This window comes from Emydura macquarii, unplaced genomic scaffold (genome assembly GCF_026122565.2).
Source record: "Emydura macquarii macquarii isolate MOO-44397 ecotype Brisbane River unplaced genomic scaffold, CSIRO-AGI_Emac_v2 contig_554, whole genome shotgun sequence".
NCBI lineage: Eukaryota > Metazoa > Chordata > Testudines > Chelidae > Emydura > Emydura macquarii.
Genome location: NW_027130691.1, coordinates 7,854,028 through 7,873,361, shown reverse-complemented (window position 1 = coordinate 7,873,361; position 19,334 = coordinate 7,854,028). Strand labels below are relative to the sequence as shown.

The following is a 19,334-nucleotide window of genomic DNA, read 5'->3' as shown; positions in this document are numbered from 1 at the left end:
GAGTGGCTACAATAGTTCAACTTTTGTCAGCCAAGATTTCGCAGATCTGATCTGTGGTGTGCTGGCCCAGTGGTGAGATGAATAGTAGTGCTGCAAAATGCGTTGTTTCCTAGAAGAGTTGATTGCTGGGGCTCAGCCAGCTGGCTTTCTTTCTGATAAATAACAGCATGCATAGCCATACAATCTGGCAACAGGACAATAAAACAATCTGAACATAAGGAATATAGCTGTTCACCTTGGAAGAATTTGATACGCCGGTAAGTCACATGATTGATATCTGTCTTATGCAGACTCTCCAGCTTGTCCCGTCCTGCTTTCTTCACTCTCACTTTCATATGTTCGTTACCCAGACTCAATTAGACTCCAGTATGTCCCAGTGCAAGTGATCAGGACTATGTTACCGCGGTTACACAGCACTATACAGAGCAGCCCGTCTCGCACAGCTCAGCTTCCTGTTGAGTCAGGTGACGGACCCAGCATCTATGACAGCCCCTTTTAGCCTGGAACCTCAGCAGACTAGTCCTCTAGCAGCGGCCCCTGCACTGGGATGTTTGGTTCATCTTGCCATTGGCTTTTGCACCAGCTGATTTTTCACATCTGATTTCACAAACCCAGAGCAGCGAAGAAAGAGGGACAGCTGGGAAAGGGAGAGAGGCTTACTTGCCATGTGGAAATGTGTGAAAACCAGGACTTGAAAGATCAGGTTCCAGAATAACCTTTAAACTCTGCAACCTGATGGCTCCTTTGTTAACGTGAGGACCTGACGTCAATGTGGGCTGACGCAGCTTTGCTCTCTGCAGAGCAGCTGGCTTCGAGTGCTGTGCCAGCTCTGCTGATGCCGCTCACCTAGCACTTTGAATCTTCCGAGCTCGCTGCAGAGATGAGTTGAACTAATTGCACCGTGTGCGCGTATTAGCTCCGTTGCACAGATAGGGAAGCTTAGGCAGAGAGGTGAAAATAGGTTGCCAAGGCCATGGGAGGAGGAGCTGGTGTCAGGTTCTGGTGGCCTCGACTCCCAGGGGTTTGCTCACTCTGCTGTGCCGTACTGTGCCCTCAGTGTCCCGGGTACCTGCGGACCTAGTTTTGAAGCAGGCACGCATCCGAGATACGGGTGCGATCTGGAGAACTGCCTGCCATTCCCCTCAGCGCATAGGAAGTGACTGGTCCCTGCGTCAGAGCCCAGTTCCCTCTGAAGTCTGGGCTAGCTCTCACAGAGGCACATCTGGACTGAGGTGGAATCCTTGCCCCTTTGAAGCCAGTGGGACTTTTGCCACTGACTTTGATGGCGCTAACATTTCGCCCCGTGGCTCGAGCCTGGCTCTGAACTGGAGGAGAAAGGGTGCGGTGCCAGCAGGCTGGGAGGCAGCAAGGTAGCCGGTTAGTCCTGGCGAAGCAGCGAATGGGGTGAGATGAGATCAGGTGAGGATCCCTCCTCGATCCTTTTGCTGCAAGGAAATTGGAAGCCTGCTCTTCGATTGGTAACGTGACCGTGCACCAGGAACCCATCTGGACTCTAAACTGCCAGGAGCGTTAAACTCGGGTCCATTCATTGTGGTGCTGCAGAAGAAGAAGTGGCGCGATCCCTCCCTCCATGAGCGAGAGGCGGTCCGAGCCAGCTCCTAGCAGAGGGCTGGTCTTGCGAGGACAGCTGTTCCTCCTCCCCCCGAAAGCTGTGCAGGTAATGAGATTGGCAAAGCCCTGCCTGATAAGAGACGTGAACTGTTGCAGCTGCTGTGCAGACGGACACGTTTCACACCACCCTGGAGCCACTTCTGATCACAGTCTTGGACTCGCGCATCACATCCTAGCCAAGGCGCTGGCTGCCCCTTGCAACCTTTGGCTGGGGTTGCATCTGTTTGGACCCTGCCAGTTTAGCCTGTTCTCCCAAGGTGCTCTGACCGTGCTGCTCTGGTGTGGGGCTGGGTGATCACGGCCCGTCCATTTGGCGCATGCTCTCAGACAGACGCATCTTTTCCCTCATCACTGCGTGGCCATCAGGCATATTTTTGGCGATCGCTTGGCAGTTTTAAAGCCAGCAATATGTTTTCTATTGATTTAGTCACTCGTTTCACTTGGCCTTTCTGGAGATTGGAAGCCAAAAGCGTTAATTTGGATGATGGATGATATCAACTCTGACTCCTTAGCTCTGATTTCAGAGGTTTGACAAATGGAAATAGGAACTCCGCCCAGTATAAAGTGCTATTTTATCGAAAGCTGGCTGAGTTGTAGTTACCTTTCATGTGAGGTCAGTAAGGAGCTGGCCACATTTCACAGATTTCACAGCGGCACGTACGTGGGAACAGCTCCTGTGGGAGGAGGAACCACTTTTCCAAGAGTTCCATGCGTCCAAGATGCATGTACACTTGGCCAGTGTTATCTTGGGTTAATGTAGCACCTTCACCCAGCTGTACGGTGCGTAGACCCCACCACCGCACTGCACGGACCACAGCAGCCAGGCAGTTGGGGCGGAGGAGAGCTTGTGTCTCAGGACAAATACCCCCCTCTTGGGGGAAGTGCCATGGAGCCTGAATATCCACATGTAGTCCATGACAGGGACTTGGCTTACCCCAAAGGTCCCTCGCGCAGTGACTAGCAGGGGCGCTCTAGTTCATCTGCCCTGGGAGGGTGAAGGGTGAATTGATCCGTGTGAGATGTGAAATGGTGAGATGTGTTTTGAACTTGAGGCTTAGCCCCCTACCCCACCCCCTCTGGAATCTGTGGGAACGTCTACATTGCAGGAGCTGGAGTGCGGGTACGGGCTTTAACCTGGCCAGCGTGGGTCGCGAGCAGTGAAGACAGTCCCATGGACGCTGGCGCAGGCTTGCAATCTGAATCCATACCCGGGGTCTCTGGCGGGCTTGTACCAGGGCATGGAGCCCGCACTAACGCCCAGATCACCACGTCTTCACTGCTATGGTTATCCACACTAGCTACATTAAAGCCAGCGCCGGCATGCATGCCCAGCGTGATGGTCACACCTTCCTTTGCAGTGCTTGGCTATGTACGTAGACTTGCTGGTGCTGGATTCTTTTCATCCCCGGGTGAGGGGCATAGGATTAAGTCTCCCAGCTGCTGAGCACACCAAGTATTAAGGAGCCTTCTCTGTATTACTGTTATGAATGGGACCTTTGCTAATTCCTGCATGATAAATGGCTGTCTTATCCCCCTTCTCAGCAAAGCTTCAATAGCAGAGTCCGAGCTGTCGTGAAGTCTCACATGGCTGACGTGCCTCCCTTTTACACAACATAGTGCAGCCCCGTGGCTAGCACCCTGTGCAGGTTTCTGATAGATGACTAGAACTGAACGACTCCTTTTAAACAAATAACGTGCATTTTACTGTGCCTTCGCCTTGCTTCTCATCACTTACTAATGCACAACCTTCAGTAACCCACAAAGGGTCCCCGTAGTAAGAATGACCACGGTTCTGCTGGAATGCAGCTTAGTGTTCTTCTGCTTGAAAGCATAGCACTCTAAGCTACACGCTGGGACTTTCGCTGCGTCATAGCAGCGTCCACAGGATGAGCTGGCAGCAAGTTGGTGTGCTGTAGATTCATACCCTGGCTTGCCATGCGGTAACTTACTGTGTGGGCAAGCCCTAACCGAAGGAAAGGAGCCCTATTTCTTGTTTCCTTTTGCAGGTCTCTGTAAGATCTTGCTGATTTGCTAATGCTGCGTTGGTGTGTGTGTGAGTTCATGTGCGTGGCAAGCTGGTCAATTCTCCTTCTCCTTGCAGAAAAACTGGTGCATTTCTCCTCCCTCACAGAGGGACAGAAGCTAAGCGGAGAGCAGACTGCCACATCGTGCTGGCCCCCCGTTCTGCCGTACCAAATGCCCTCTAGGGACGTGATCAAAACCTCCCCACAAGCTGAGCCACATGTGTTTCAGTATAATCTGCCAGGTGAGCACAGGCGGGCGGTCTTCAGAGGTCTGCACCCGCTAGGGTGTGCGTGGCCTAAAAGGGTTCAGTGGTTCTTGTCTCAGTCACAAGTTATTTCATTTGTTAAATTCATGCAGCTATTGTCTTCCTTGCTGAGAGAGCTGCTGAAACTTTGCCATTCAAAGGCATTCATGCCAGGAGCATAGCAACCCCATCTGATTTGCTTGGCATGGAGTAGCCATTCCCCTCTGTAATACCGAGATGCAGTGTGTGGAAACTACACATCCCAGAATGCAATGGGAGATGTGCAGGATTAATGTCTGCAGGGCCAAAAAAGCTACAGGTTACAACCAGTGTATCTACAGATTCTCTGTACCTGTTCTCTGTCTCTGTCCCCATTCAGTATCCCCTGGTCTCTGTCTCTCTATCTGATACAAATAACAGTCCGTAATAATGTTTGTTTTGTCAATAGCTCACCCAATCCCATTAAATTTGCATGAGAGTTCTCGGCCTGGGCTACAAAGGTTGTCCAACATCTCCAATCCTCCCCCTCTCATCTCTTCCACGAAACACCCATCTATTCTGGAACGGCCCACCAGCTCCATTTCCCAGGTAAGATGCCATCCTGGTGTTATGGTACTAAGAAGTATGTGAGGGAAGAGACCTCTCTGTTGGCAAAGAGTAGGGTTGGCAGAATTTGATTTGTATTGCTTTATAATTTTGGTGGATAATATCAGTTTGTTTTTAAGCATTTTTTCCCCAATTTTTGTCAATTTAAATTTTCACAGTTTCAGTTAAGTATGGAGGGATCGGACAATTATTTAATGACAGTAGACATTGAGATGCAAAAAGTTAAAGCTTTATAACCGTTAAAACACAAATTGTCAACATCACATGGCAAAAGATACAAAGTTAAATACCTTTAAATCAAATGCTGGTAAGCTCTCAAGCAGCATTGTTCTTTCTTTGCCGCTCTGTAAATTTGTATGATTATCCATGGAAATATTTTTCCTTCAGTTTGTGTGTGCAATGAAATGGACATTTACTGACATTTACCAATAAAAACCCCTTCAAGCATAGTTAAGAACAGTTTCCTGCCAGATCGCCGTTTCGATTCGTGGATGAAGGGTGCTGTAATCTTTCAGTGGAGGTCTTTTCCCCTGAGCTTCCTCTTCTTGCTTATTGCCCCGTTCAGGAAGTCTCTTAGTAGAGCATCCCACACCATCGGCGACCTTTTCTTCTTGTGTTTTAGGGGGTGCCCATTCAGCTCCATACGCCGTACAGTTCTGAGCATGCAAAAGTTCCCGTCGGTTCCATCACCATGGGCCTGCCGTTGACTATGGACCCCAAGAAACTGGGTGAGCTGTTGACACGCTACCGGTTTAGCTGCCTCCTGACCCCTTGCGTTCACTCCTGGGGTTTCTGTTGAATGGTCAGCGCTGTCACTGTTGTGCTGCTGTGAGACTTGAGTTGAGCGCTCACGCACAGATGGTGGCAGCCATCAGGCCCTGTTCAGGGCACGGCTGCTCCTGGAGAGATGAAGGACATGAAGCAGGGGCGCAGAGTTTTGCGAGTTCACTGGGCTGATCAAGCCAGCAGTGACCGTGAAATGACCGTCTGATGGCCTGTGTGAAATAGCGTGCTGGGCTCCTCGCATCCTAGTGCACAGCTGTCTACAAAATCTGCCAACACACCTGGCTTCCGTGTTGGCGATTTCGGTAGAGGTTTGAATGAGTCCCTTCTCAGTGGTTTGTCCAGATGGAGATGTATTAGTGGAACAGTCACATGGGGAAAACATAACCTTGCCACTGCCTGTTCTGTGCCCGCTCTGTGTACAGAGGCCTGTGGGCCAGTGTTGCCAACCTGGCATCACGCCACACCACTAGGATCTGTAATTCTCAAAACTCTGCCCTCGCTAGCTGCATTGAGAGGTGGTGGTAACACTCTTCCAAGGGGGCGGGGGGGAGAGAGTAGCCCGAGTCCCTGCAGGTCCGATTCCAGGATCAGGGCCCAGAAGGAGAAGCCCAGCATTTCCATGCATGGATTTCAAGAGGTTCAACCCCAACAAGCAGCTGCTGTTGGAATGGAACCCTCCCTTCATTGCCTCACTCGCTTCGGCGTGATGTTCTAGCCATGGGAGGCCAGTGGAGCGTGTGGCGATCAAGGCTGACCATGTGATCAGATAAATGCTTCCTTTTTAATGGCAACCACCATTGTCCAACATGAGAAACCTGTAAAGAACCCGACTAACGAACCAAACTAGATTAAAACCGGCTGGATTAAGAATTCATTGGTGACCAGGAATAACCAGGCCCCAAAGTGAGGAGTAGTGGGGGAGTCTGGCACGGGCGCTCATGGGGTTTGATATATTTGGATCAACCGAGAGACAAGTGAAATCAGCCATGCTCAAGTTCGCCTAGGAAGGCGAGTGACACCCAAGAGGAGAGAACCTGGAGCGGTTAGAATAGGGGGCTGTTTCACATGGGATGAGAGGCAGTGTTAGCTATGCACCGAGGAAGAGGATCTGAGCAGCTCAGATATACCCCAGGGCACGGCTGTGTACAAAGAGCACCTTGGAGAAAGGGATTAGCAAACTACACGGTTGCAAAAAGGCCTGTGCACGTGCGCCTGTGCGTCTTGTATAGCGAGATGCCCACTGAGGGGTGGAATAATGCTACTCTGCGTGGTGCTGGTGGAATTGCACAATGGGGTGTTCTGTGCCAGTCTGGTCTCCGTCCTTGAAGAGGGAACTATAGTCAAAGAGCAAATACAAAGGGGAAGAAAACCACTAAAAGGATTAACCAAGCATAAGAGGCGAGGCAGAGGCAGCTAAATTCCTACAGTCTAGGAAAATAGAAGACTCACTCAGGGACATGATCCCTCTCTGAAAATACCCTCAAGCTCACCGTGTGATTGAAGGAAGGAAACATGTTGATGTGGGATAAAGTGTAAATGGCCTGAAGCGAGTGAAGAAAATGTTCCATTTGTAGATTTGGAAACATCTCCTGAGAGTCAGAGCAGTTGCGCCAAGGGAGGAGGCCTGGCTCCAGCACTGCAGAGAGAGGAGAAGGCGTGTGAGGGTCATGTCCTGCCCGCACAGCACTAGGGGCTATTCCCAGCTCTCTCACTCCTGAGGGAATTCTGCGCTCTGCTTGTCACTCCCCGGGGTTGTTTGGCAGGCGGGCAGAGGATTGTTTCCTGGCTGCTCTGAGCAGGAGTGTGTGAGTCAGGAGATGGGTTATTGTCCTTCAGCTCTTAAGAACATGGGGCTTCCCACAGTAGATCAGACAATTCCATGAGCTCCAGTCTCCAACCTATGGCACTGGTCAACGTCTAATGCATCCCCCAGAGGAAGGCAGCTACATGCCCAGTCCCCATCATTCCAGTTGCACAGTGCTGTCCAAAGGGTGGGGAACTCCTGGGTGATCCACTGATGCCCTGTAGCTGGGATCTGAGAACCTTTCGCTGAGTTTGCTCTTAAAATTATTCAGCCCATTTAAAAACCCAGCCCTGGTATTAAATCCAGCCACAGTCTGTGTGTTTGACTCTAGTCCTGCTGCAGGGCGGGGGGCGCAGGGCAGGGATGGATTTCAGGCACCCCTGCTGGCTTGTTTGCCAGGAGACCTTGAACGATGCCCTTGCGGAGGGGATAACAGCAATTTGAGTTTATGAAATCTGCTACTCGGAAGCAGCAGCAGCTGCAAGGGGACCTGGTGTTATTTAAGACCTGTCTCTTTCAGCAACTGTGAATGTAAAGCTGGACAAATTAAAGACTAAGCAAAAAAAAAAAGAAAAAGGAAAGAGCAATTCAGGACAAGAGCTGTCTGGCTGTGACCCGGTGCAAACACTGTCTTGTGTGATTAATGTTTTCTAGTGCCTTTTCCTGGAGTAAAGCAGGAGCAACTTTCTCCTAGAAGCCAGGCCAACCAGCCTGAAAGTCTGGTAATGCAGACGTCCCAAGAGAGCTGTATCCTGAGGGGTAAGCACTATAGCAGGGCAGCTGTAATGATCAATGGAAAACAGGTACCGCTGAGGGAGGGGAAGCGGATCAGCTATGGAGAGAGCACCCTAGCCAAGCTTTGAGAAGTGACTAGTGATTTTTGGCTACTCTTTAGCCTCTCGTACCCAACCTGCGGCTCTTTAAGAACACCTGGTTTTCAGAGGACAGATGATCAAGTCTTTGCCGTGTCTCAGTCTGGGCACCTGAAATCAATAGCCCTTTTTAAAAATCTGAACCCCAGACTTCTGCTCTATCCTAGCTGAGCTTCCAACTTTTTGGGAGAAGGGATTTTCCTGCGTTGGTTTTGAAGAGTAATGTGGTCATCCAGAAAGCAAAGCAGCTGCTAATGAAATGGCACTGATTGTATTCTGAACTTCGCTGTCCATAATCCTGAGCGCATATTGGGGACAGACAGAGAGAATGTTTTTTATTAAATCCAAGCTCCTTTCACAGTGGCAAAAAAAAAAAAAAATGCGGGGGCGGCAGAGAACTCTCTGTTTTAACTGTACACTCATAAACACCCAATTATTTCAACCAAATTCAAGACGTTCAATGGATTGGCTCCGGACTGAAGCAGATAAAACAGGAACCCACTCAAGGCAGCCCCTGAGCTAAAGCTCATTAGAGGTTGGTGCCGTGTGAGGGGCTTGGGACTGTTCAGGACTTTCCTCGTGTTTGGAGCTGGGGATAGAAGATACAAAATAGCCCCAGCGCACTTCTTCCCCCAGTAGCTGCATGCCAAGCAGGGCCAGACACCCGCAGGGAGCCTCCCATAAAAGCTGAACTTCAGAACTTCGAATTAGCATTCAAACCTTTTGGGGGTTCCCCCCCCCCTTTTTTTTCCCCCAACCCTTGTGTTTTTGGGATGATCAGGCCTGATCCTGAACTCAGAGTGGTGCAGTGATTCTTAGGCTCAAGCCTGCTGGGCACACACTTCCTATACAACGTACCGGCCTGCATCAAGACATGGGAGCTGTTTTAATCCCCAGAGGCTAGGGATTGCCAAAGCAAAGGCTGCCGTGGCCCCAGGGCGAGGCCCCGGGTCCCGCACGCAGCTGTTGTGCCGAAGGCCAGCTGGGATTTTGTTCAGCTCGTGGCTGTCTCAGTTCAGCGGTCTATTTTTGGCCCGCCTAATCCCGCTTGCTCTGTTGTGACTTTCAGGGACGTCGCTGGGCTCAGGCGGGAGCATCAGCAAGGGAATCCCCAGCGCCAGGTCTCCGTCCGAATCGCTCATCACGTACCGGGGATCCATCACGCACGTAGGTGTCTTGGCTGAACCGCTTGGGATGGGGGGGCCTTCAGCTGACGCATGTAATGTCTGGGAAGGAGTGAATGGTTGCTGTCGGAGGAGAGCCTCTCCTGGTGTGCACAGAAACGATTGCAATTGGTTGTTACTTGGAGTGGTTTCTGCCATCACAGTGCCCCCTCCAGACTAAGCAAAGAGGATGTAAACCCTTGAATTGCCCCGGGGCTTGGCAGCAGACCCATTGGGTAACTGCACTGACCTGTCACCTCTGCAGAGCGGAGTTCAGGCCCTGGTGGGGAGTAAGAAGGGAGAGTCAGAGTGGGCTGGTGTCTCCACCGCCTCCTGGCTGGGCATCTGCAAACAGCCCCACCCAGTTTGTCTCCCCATTTGCACAGGTGGGCCAGCAAGGCAGGGAAGGGGGGCGGGGGCAGGACGGAGGAGCAGTCTGTGGAGGAAGATGACGCTGAAGATCAGCCTCATTCCAGTGTCCAAGACTGGGGAAAAGCAGAAGTAAACAGACGGCACCAGTGGTGAAAGCAGCCTTGCATGTAAAACTCCCTTCGCCGATGGTGGTAGTTCTCATGGACCCAGGCCAGGGTGGGGTTAAACGTGGTTTTAATCTTGCTGGCACGTTGTGTAGCAGGTGAGGGAAATGGAAGAAAACAGTCGGGTTGGTGGGTGGGGCAGAGGAGACCCAGCTAGCTACAGAGAATGGGGTGATGAAGCAGAGGAATCCTTGCAGTAAATCTCTTTCCACTGCTGGAGCAGCGTGTGCTTTACGCCCTGCCCAAAGAGCTGACCTGAACCCAGTAGGAAGGCACTCTGCCTTTAATCTCTATCATTCATCTTCAGAAGAGCAGCTGCCAAGTGGGGGATAGTTCTGCAGTGTGGTGAGTTACTGCTCATCACTGAGTGGAGAGCAGAAAAAAAAATCTCTTTCCCTTGGGGATTTTTATCTGGCCATCGTTCACATCTTTAAAGCCACTTACAAGTGTTCAGATTTTTTTCTGTTTGTCTGGTGGCTTCAAGAAGGGTAAATACACGCCCCTGCCCCTGGAAGAGGTATGGGTGATGGGAGGGAAAGCTTTAGCTGGTAGGGTTATGCAAGAGTTTTAAGAGACATCATGGGCATGGTATGTTTATAGCCTGTTTTATAGGCAGCTAGTTAAATGACACAGAATAAGTGACTTGTATTCATCTTAGAAACAAAGTAGCAGTGCGAACGAGGCTGCCCCGCTGGTTTGGTTCAATGTTAAAGTAGCGTGCAGAGATGCAGTAAGGTGCTGGGCCTGTTTGCAGTGGGTCTGACAGCTGTATCCTGCAGGCCCAAAGGGCTCTGACATCTCTTCTGAGCAGTGCCCGTGATAGCCCCCCCAGCACAGAATCCTGCATATGCTCCTGACACCAAAGCTCAGCGCCCCCGATTCCTCTAGCAGCTCCCGGCACGGTGGCTGATATTTGATCTCAGCTTACGCATCCAGTTCCCGGACAACAGATCTGAATAGGGTGCACTCTGCTCCCAAGCCGTCTGTCATCGCTTGCTTTCAAAGCCCCTGCAAACACGTCCACTGCGGGAAGGAAACTTACCAGGCGCTGGGAAAGCCAGTGCGAAGCGTTTCTGAGGGCCTGTGTCAGAGCAAACAATCTGGGCATTGACACGTCCCATCCAGGCTGCAGTAAGCAGCTCAGTAACGGCTGGTCCGGCTGCTGAAAAAGAAGCAGAGACCCATTGAGCAGAGGGGCTGGGAGGGACTTTCTGTCCTGACGTATTGGAGCGACCTCCAAACACCACCACTCTGGAGCACTGGCATGAGAATCGGGTTCGTTATTCATCCCTTAAGCAGTACAGACATCGTGCTGCATTCAGAGTGGCCGGTTCACATAGCCTGACTAGCCTCATTTGGATTTTACTTTTGATGCAAGTTAGTTCTGGTGCGTGGATCGCTCGGCTGGAAGGGCACATGCGGCGTGGGATTGTTCCCATGTTAACTCTGTCCTGTGTGCTCCAGGAGAGAAGCGTCTGCGAGGCTGGGGGCTTGGTGAATTGGGGAAGAGGCCAGTGTGTAAAAAGAACTTGTCCACACACACATGCTTTATAGATAAAGCCATATATCCCTTCGTGTGGATTCAATTATAGCGGGGCAAAGGGCTTTATATCAGTGTAGTATTCCCGTACAGGCAGAGGAATAAGTCGTACCACTGTAAGGCACCTTTATACTGATATAGCTGCGCCCCAGTAAATAATTTACAAGTGTCCCTTAAGGCTGAAATTTGTTCCACTGAGACGTTCATCAGATGATTCCAAATAACTAAATGAGGCCAAAATCGCAATCTGGTCACAGATAATTCACAGACAGGAAAAGAGAGAGATTGCAGCGCGGCTCTAGCTTGCCTAACGCTCATATACAGCAAATCTCCCCCTTCTGCAGAGAGCCAGCGCAAGGCCTGGGCACAGGAGCTCTTAATTGGGATTGGAAGGTCGCTAATGTCAGCTCTCTGCCCGGGGGTGAATTTCCCTTACTGTAGGAGATGTGGAGGGAGGGATCTTCACTGTGTTCCTAATTTACATGTCGCCCCTATGGCTGTTTCTTGCATCTCGCTGCGATTTGGATCATGAGCCTGGGCTGGTCAGTTTTCCTCTTGCATCAGCTCTTGTGAGTGGTTTGCAAACGCAGAACAGCCTTGAATGGTGGAAGGAGGATATCCGAGGCTTCCTTGGGGATTTGGACACCTGCTTCCCATTATTTCTACTGGGAATTGGGTGTCCAAATGCCTTTCCAGACCTCCAGCCTAAGCTGTTCTGATGGCTGTTTTAAGAAAGCAGTGGAGAAGGTTTTTGTCTGGATGAGTTTGGGTAAGCCGCTCCCCCCCTCTTTGTTTAAAAGCAAAGCTTTGGGCTTGACTCTGCTGTGCTCCATGAGTTCTGTGTCCCCAAGTAACCCCATTCGAGTCTGTAGCATTAGACTGGCTTAAAGCTGGTCTGGTGGAATGAAGAACGGGGCCAGGCTGCCTGACAAGAAGCCCTTTTGAAGGTCACTGTTTCTGTGATCAGGGTGTCTCATCAGCCCATGGCATTAATCTGAGAAAATAGTTTGCGGGGACAGAAGTCCCCTGGGAAAGAAAAATACTGAAGTCAGGTTTGCCGTGATTGAGACGTCCTGGGGAACGCAGAGATGTAATAGTGCCTGTCCCTTCAATCCAGAGGGATGATGGAAAGAAACCAGATAGTTTACTTCGGAAAGCGCTCAGGGGAGGGAGCAAGCACCAGGGGCTGGTGTTTCTATTCCTGCTCTGCCCTATGGTAGAGGAGCCTGAAATGCTCTGTAGCTGTATCTAATGAAAGCCAGGCTCGCTCAATCTCTTTACACACTTCGAATGCAATGCCTGTCATCTCTGCAATGCACTCGCCCCGTCTCTTCCCAGCAACCTTATACAAATCATGGATCTTTTACCGCTCATCATTTATTGTCCTCATCAATAATTAAGCGGCAGATTTCTCGCTATTGGCACTGACAGGAAGCAGAGTTCAGCTATGTCTGTTCTCTGCTCAACCTCCCTTTCAGAGCAGAGTGTTCCTCTGTCTGTGTGTGTGTGAGAGCTTTCTTGCTTAATTGCTTGTGACACTGTTAAATATGGATCTTGGTGGCTTTCCAAGGGCACCCCAGCTGAAGTGCTGTACAGAGGAACCATTACCAGAATAATCGGAGAAGACAGCCCCAGCAGAACAGAGAAGGTGAGAGAGGATGCCTTACCCAAAGGACATGTCATTTATGAAGGGAAGAAGGGCCACGTACTTTCCTATGATGGTAAGCTGGAATCCTCTCTCTTTGTTTCTATTTTTTTTTTGGGTGGGGAGGGGGTAGAAGCACGGTAGGTTCATGCACTAATGTTTGGGAGCGAGAAGCTGTTTGAGACATTATGAAGCGTATCTCGCCGGTATCACATTTACATTTCCAGAACAGTTTTCCCTCCGTTCCTGATCTTTAAGGTCTTATCCAAGGGCCAGGTTTTCTTGGATGCACGTGGCAGATCTCGGCTGTGGCATGCGGCTTCATTCCGCTGGGGGAGCTGCTGGTGTCAGCGGGAGATGGGCACAGGTGTGGAGGGCAGCATGTTTAGACAGTAAGCTCTCTGGGGCAGGGAGCATTTCTTCCAGTGTCCGTGGAAGGGCCTAGCACGTTGGGGCCCCCGGGACATTGCTGAGTACCCGTGATCATGCTGGTGGCTTAGTGGTTCTGAGAGGAGAGCATCTGCAGGAACTCTCTCTCCATGCGAGGTTACTTTCTGCACTCCCTGTTCCCACTGGGTCTAATGAAACCATTTGGCGGGTCGCTTCCTGCCCCCAGCCTGCGCACGCAGGTACCGGGATTGAGGGCAGCATGCCCATCAATGGGTAGGAAGGTGCTCCTTCGGGGGAGTCTTTGAAAGGGTCCGACTCCAGGGTTGAGACTCCCCTGTGCCCACACCGGGCCATTGCCCCTCTGAAGGCCCAGGCTAAGAGCTGCTGGGCACATACCAGGCCCTGCGCAGATCCCCTAGATGTGGAAAGCAGTAAGCAGGGCCTGTCCCGGCCTAGGGCAGATCTCTCCCACTAAGGGTCACCTACCCCCAGGACAAGGTGACAGTGCAGAGGCCCCCCCAGCGTCACAGCATCCCGGCTCCTCATCAGAGCGCTGTACCCTGGCACTGAGGTGACGTCGCCATGGCAGCGTGCAGCGGCAGGGCCGCACGGCCCTGCAGTATGTGGGGACCCTTCCAGCTGGGCTTGCAGGTATCAGATCAGACCCATGAGAGTCGGGGCCTTTCCGTGAAACTCGGGGCCTGTGCCAAAGCCCATCACACCCCGGGCCGCCCAGGTCAAGGAGAAAGTGCTTTAAAGGGATTGCCAAGTAGGTAGGGTCTGAGGAAAGGGGCGTTTCTTGTCATGTCATAACTCTGCCTTCCGACTCCGCTGTGCCCCCGGCCACCCTGAGCACAGGATAGCTTTGACCACTGGAGTCCTGCCTAGTGGTCAGAGCACAGGGCTGGGAGTGGAGACTTTGGGTTCCATCTTGCACTCGGACACTGAGCTGCCAGATCATTTCAGGTAATCCACACGGGGCCAAAGGGCAGGGGAGAGAGCAGGTGTGAGGAGTCGCTAGCTCCACCCCCAGAGCAGGAAGCAGCCATGGTTTGGCTGATTGCCCCTCTGGCCTGTCTCCTCCTGACTCAACCAGATTGCAATGAGGTGCTGGCGCCTGGCCAGTGCTGGGAGGAAACGCAGCCCAGCCCTGGTGAACAGGTGTCGTGGGGAGGTCCCGGTGAGCGCACATCCCACTGCACAGCTGAAAAACATACTGTGGTAACTGGCCTCCACCTGATAATGTCACCCACTTGGGTGCTAACCAGCACCCCCTTCCATTGTCAGCCTTCACTAGGCCCTTAACCACACTGAGCCTCGCTTTCCTCTTCTGTACAGTGAAGATAACGCCAGCCCCTTTCCCAGGGTGCCATGTGCCTGGTGGAGTTAACACTCATATAGTGCGTGGAGGTCCTCGGCTGGAATACGCTGCCTTGGTATCCTCACCTGTTCCAAAGGAAGGGTCCCCCAAGAAGCATCACTTCATTCTCTCCCCAGAGCACTGGAAATGCCGTGGAATCCGGCACAGCCACGGTGAACGGCAGCCTGTCACTGCCAGGCTGTGCGTAGCACTGGTGGCTGGGGTCCTGCGTTGCTGCTGCTTAACACTGCACCCTCTGGATCAAACTCATCATCGTCCTGACACTGTCACGCTTCAGCACGTCCAGGCCTTGCCCGGAGTCTCAGCTCAGCATCGCAATGCAATGAAGCCGTGCTGAGGCCAGGAATGTCTGGCGATGGTTTTTGTGGCTGGGCAGCCCACTCATGATCCTCATTAGCGTGTGTAAGAAGCCACATGCCTCCTCTTAGATCCACGGAAACCTGCCTGCGAAGTGACGGCAGGAATTGCTGGAGTTGAGGCAGCAAGTTTCATGAGAGCAAACTGACTGTAATGTGGGTGTCAGGTGGGGCCCTTTGCACAGTGTCTCTTGAAATGGAACAAGATGCATTCCCACTGCTTCCATCTCGTCCGCCTGCCCCCCCAGTGCTTCGATCTCGGGATGGATGGAGCTGTGTTCCCCTTCTTCCACTGCTTCCATCTCGTCCGCCTGCCTCCCGACTTCCCCAAAGTGCTCCATCTCTTGCACTGTGGGTTTCTTGATTTCATGGACGACGCGCACAGGCGTGCCTGCACCAGACAGAGCTTCTTGGATGGCCCCCTCCTCGTCGTTAAACCCGGCCCACACGCGATCAGCCAGGAACGTGGCTCATACAGGCCTGCTGTCTCAGTGGGTCCTGTTTGTGTAGAACAGTCAGAGGAGGGGTTGCTGCTCCTGGGGCCTGAAAGGGATGGGTGATGCCTATTGGGCATAGCACCCGTTGGCCCTCAAGAACGTGCCAGTGGAAGGGAGCCCTAGCCCTGTTTAGAGCATGGAGGACACAGGCACATTGTTGAGTCTCAGCAGATTCTCCAACCTCCATTCTCTTCTCCAGCGTGATAGTATTTCTGCCAATGTTCCCTTCTGTTAGCAGGATGCTGCCAAGGGAGCGTGGCTCCAGCGTTTCGGTTTGGTGCAGCAATAAAGGGTTTTGCTGAACCTGCTTTCCACTGACTGACTTTTCTGCTGCTTTCCGCTAACCCTTTCCCAGCTGTGCTGCGAACCCGAGATGTGAAACTGTCGGTAAACTACACCGGGACAGCTTCCAAGCTCACATCAGCGTCCAAGCTGAGAAGAATGCACGAAAGCAGCAATGCATGTAAATGGTGGGACATCCAGCCAGTTGTTTGACTGCGTGTTACAGTAACACAGGCAGGGATTGTCTCAACAGTGTCAAGAAAAGCAACATTTCCAACCTGCACCTCTGTGACGGGGTGTACCAGCCCCGCTCTGGAGAGGCGAGGGTTAACACGCTGCTCTGGCCCACGAGGCCACGCCCCCTTGCCCAAGCTGGGCATGCTCCCAGTGGAGCGACCCATTCAAAAGGGACCAGCTCAGCTCACTCTGGGCTGACGGGGCGGAGAGCGGTTGTGGGCAGCAGCCTCCTGCCAGGAAGCTGCTGGGATGCCAAGCCGCCAGGCTGGAGCCGTCAGGCTGCACCGCGGGAAGCCAGCTGAGTCGACTGCGGGAAACGAAGGGGACGACTTGCTGTTGCCGGAGGGACTGCTGGAGACGGAGCAGAGGGGAAGTGAGAGGGACCCACCTCCAATCCCAGAGACAACGCTGGAGGGACTGGGACGAGGGTCGGAAGCGACCCAGAGAACGCACCTGGGGCCCCGGGTCAGAATCGGGTGAAGTAAGGTGGGCCCAGGTTCCCCTACCTTCCCCCCTCTCGCCACTGGACAATAGCTACCCCTGTGCTATCGCCGCCAGGTAAAGCAGCCCATTGGACTCTTGCCAGTGGGCGACACTCCTGTGGGCTATAGCCACTACGCGACGCAGCCTTTGAACTGTCGCCAGTGGGCATTACACCGTGGAGTATGGCCACTAGGTGGTACTGCCAGCTCGGGCTGCCCAGCCAACCCCCAGTCCCCCTGCGTAGGTCTCAGCATTTCCTTGTTAAGCGTGGATGCGCTCTCTGTGTCAGCACTATCAGCACTCAGTAACCAGCTGTTACTTCCTTCCCCACCTCAGCTGGCAGGGCTGGCCCTAAAAGCCAGCCTGCAGTTTGCTCAGAAGCTCCGTTTGCTTCCATTAGAGATGAGCAGATGTTGGTTTCCAATGAAGTTTACCCGTGACTCCTTGGTAGACACCTTCCATTGCACGCGGCTCTTCCCCCAGGTTTTGGGGTGGGGCAGGTGCAGCCCAGCAACTGCCTTGAGAGCCGTCCTCACCCCACTGAGTCCGGAAGCAGAGGACAGAAACGCCACCCTTGGCCCCGAGTGACTCCTGGATCACAGGAGGCTTGGAAACACGGCTAGATACGAAGCAGGAGCATTTTGGTGCCCGTCCAGAACAGGCACAAGGAGCGTGACTATCTTACGTGCAGAGCAGAAGTGATACACGCCTGTAAGGCAGAGATGACTAAGGACCGGATCCTAATCTCGGATGTACCACCCTCCCCCACCCCCGCCTCTCCATCTATCTTTCAGATCTGCTGCTCTGTCACACACCCACAGCTCACATCCCTCTCCAGAGAACAGCAGCCTCCAGTGTTAGGCTCTTGCCACCGCGGCCTGCCTGCTGACAAAACAAAGCCAAGCGGTTGGTTTCATTGGGGGGGAGGGAGGCATTGCTAGCAGAAAGACCTAGTCCTCTCAGACGGAGGAAGGAGGCAGCAGAGAGAATGTGCCTTGGGTCGGCTTTCTCTGCCGCTCACCGCCGTCATGGGGAGCCGCTTCCACTCCCTCCTGCCTGCAGGTGAGGGCTCCTTGACGAGGGCTGGTGGGGTCCGTGGGAGGGGATCTGTGCGTGGGTTCCTTTCTCTCTGTGTTAGAAGGAGAAGCGTGAGGGGAGACTCTAAAAAGACAAGCTACAGTCTTGGCCTGCCGGTTCTTCAGTTCCTTTCCAGAGCCAGTCCCTCGGTTTCCTGTGGCACTCTTCGTGTGTGCGCGCCAGCAGGTTGGTGGACAGAGTGAGGCTCCCTGCTCAGCTGAGCTGTTAGAGGAGAAGAGCAGGGGCTCAGGATGGGCCAGCACCCCCCAGTCAGGGCCAGCTGTTCCATAGGGATCAGCAGCTCTCACCCTGTTGCTTATAGCCCGATTTCCAGACACGCTGCATGCAACTTACAGATCTGTGCGGATCACAGTGCAAAACCATAGCCTGGAGCACTGGGATTTAATCAGCGTAAGGTACCTGGTGTCTCCCAAAGCTCCCCTGGCTTCACAGTTAAAGGTTGAACTGCTGCACAGCAGGTATGGAGCCCAGGGCCAGCAGCAAGAGGGGTTAAAATCCTACCATGACGGGCAATTGATGAATTTCGGCTTGGAGCCACCCCTGTGGACTCAGTCTTGTACTGCAGTGACCTGCCCGGGAGGGGTCTGAGGAGCATTTTATGCAGTGCCCGGCAGGCAAAGCAAATCTCCGTTCCCCTCTTGCAGTTGTTAACTTTCCTCAGCCGAGCTCCGGGTGGCCTCTGGGACGGGTGATGGAACCAGTACCAGAAAACCAGGCAGGAAATGTTTCCAAGCCATCCAAGCAATGAGCAACCATCTCTCTCTAGCCAGAACTCAGAATCAAATAGTTGAGCTTGAAAATCACTCAGCGAGCGCTCCTCTGCTGTGCTTAAACAAGAATCGACCCCCACCGTTACAGTAGCTTCCCGAGCAGTTCATCCAATGCTAGGGGATTACAAACCGGAGAGAATGCCTTAAAACAAAGGTTGTGAACCAAATTCCATATGGCTCACGCTACACGTGTGCACCTCCCACTGACCCCCATGGCTGCTGGGCCTGCTTATGCATGGACTTTGTGACGCTAAATGTACAGTGGTGATAATTCCTGTACTTCTTACCCTTCAGAGCATTCATGCAAAAGTCTAACCCCTAGAGTCAGTGTTTCTAGTGGGTACGGCCCTGAACTTGGATTCATGAGACCTGGATTCTGCATGATCTGCTGAGTGACCTTGAGCAACTCACAGAATCTCTCTGTGCCTCAGTTTCCTGCCCCAACATTTGTCTCTCTTTTCTGTGTAGATTGATAGCGATTCCAGGCAGGGACTGTCCCATGCTCTAAGGGTGAGGCCTTGATTTCGGCTGGAGCTTCTTGGCGCTACCATAATACAAACAATAATAAGAACGTGGGTGAGAAAGGTTAGCATCATTATCTACAGGGCAATGGAGTCGACTAATTCACCCAAGGCCACAGAGGGAGTGAGAACTGAAATGAACCTCCAGGAGCTTTCACTGTTTCCATCGCGTGCTCAGACCTGGAACATATACTTTGGCAGGCAGTCCTGCATTGACAGAAATGGGCTCTATAACCCAGTAGGTTTTGCCCATCTCTGATTTCTATGATTCTGCCTGAAAATCTATTTCAGACTAGAAGAGAAGCTAGCATCTGAGGCTTAATTTAATTCTCTTTTGTATGTTCTCCACCTGCCTCTCTTTGTGCATTAGATTTTTAGGCGACCTCTCCCTCTTCCTGTAAATATGAATAATCAAGTAACTAGCATATTGAGTCTTAGGAGGAGTAATTGGATTAGTGTAGCTGGT

General features: G+C 52.3%; 1 protein-coding gene across 30 annotated transcripts in view; it reads left to right on the top strand.

Moving 5' to 3' along the window:
• Window positions 1-19,334, top strand: part of NCOR2 (nuclear receptor corepressor 2) — a 373,900-nt gene that overhangs the window by 314,326 nt on the left and 40,240 nt on the right. For all 30 annotated transcript variants that reach the window (XR_010918232.1, XM_067539730.1, XM_067539728.1 and 27 more), the window contains 6 exons: window positions 3,734-3,898; window positions 4,350-4,489; window positions 5,130-5,235; window positions 7,752-7,856; window positions 9,039-9,136; window positions 12,779-12,929. Coding sequence is in view for 29 of the 30 variants with exons in the window: in XM_067539730.1 (XP_067395831.1) it covers window positions 3,734-3,898; window positions 4,350-4,489; window positions 5,130-5,235; window positions 7,752-7,856; window positions 9,039-9,136; window positions 12,779-12,929 (765 nt within the window). In the remaining variant the exon portion in view is untranslated. The remainder of the gene's footprint in view (window positions 1-3,733; window positions 3,899-4,349; window positions 4,490-5,129; window positions 5,236-7,751; window positions 7,857-9,038; window positions 9,137-12,778; window positions 12,930-19,334) is intronic.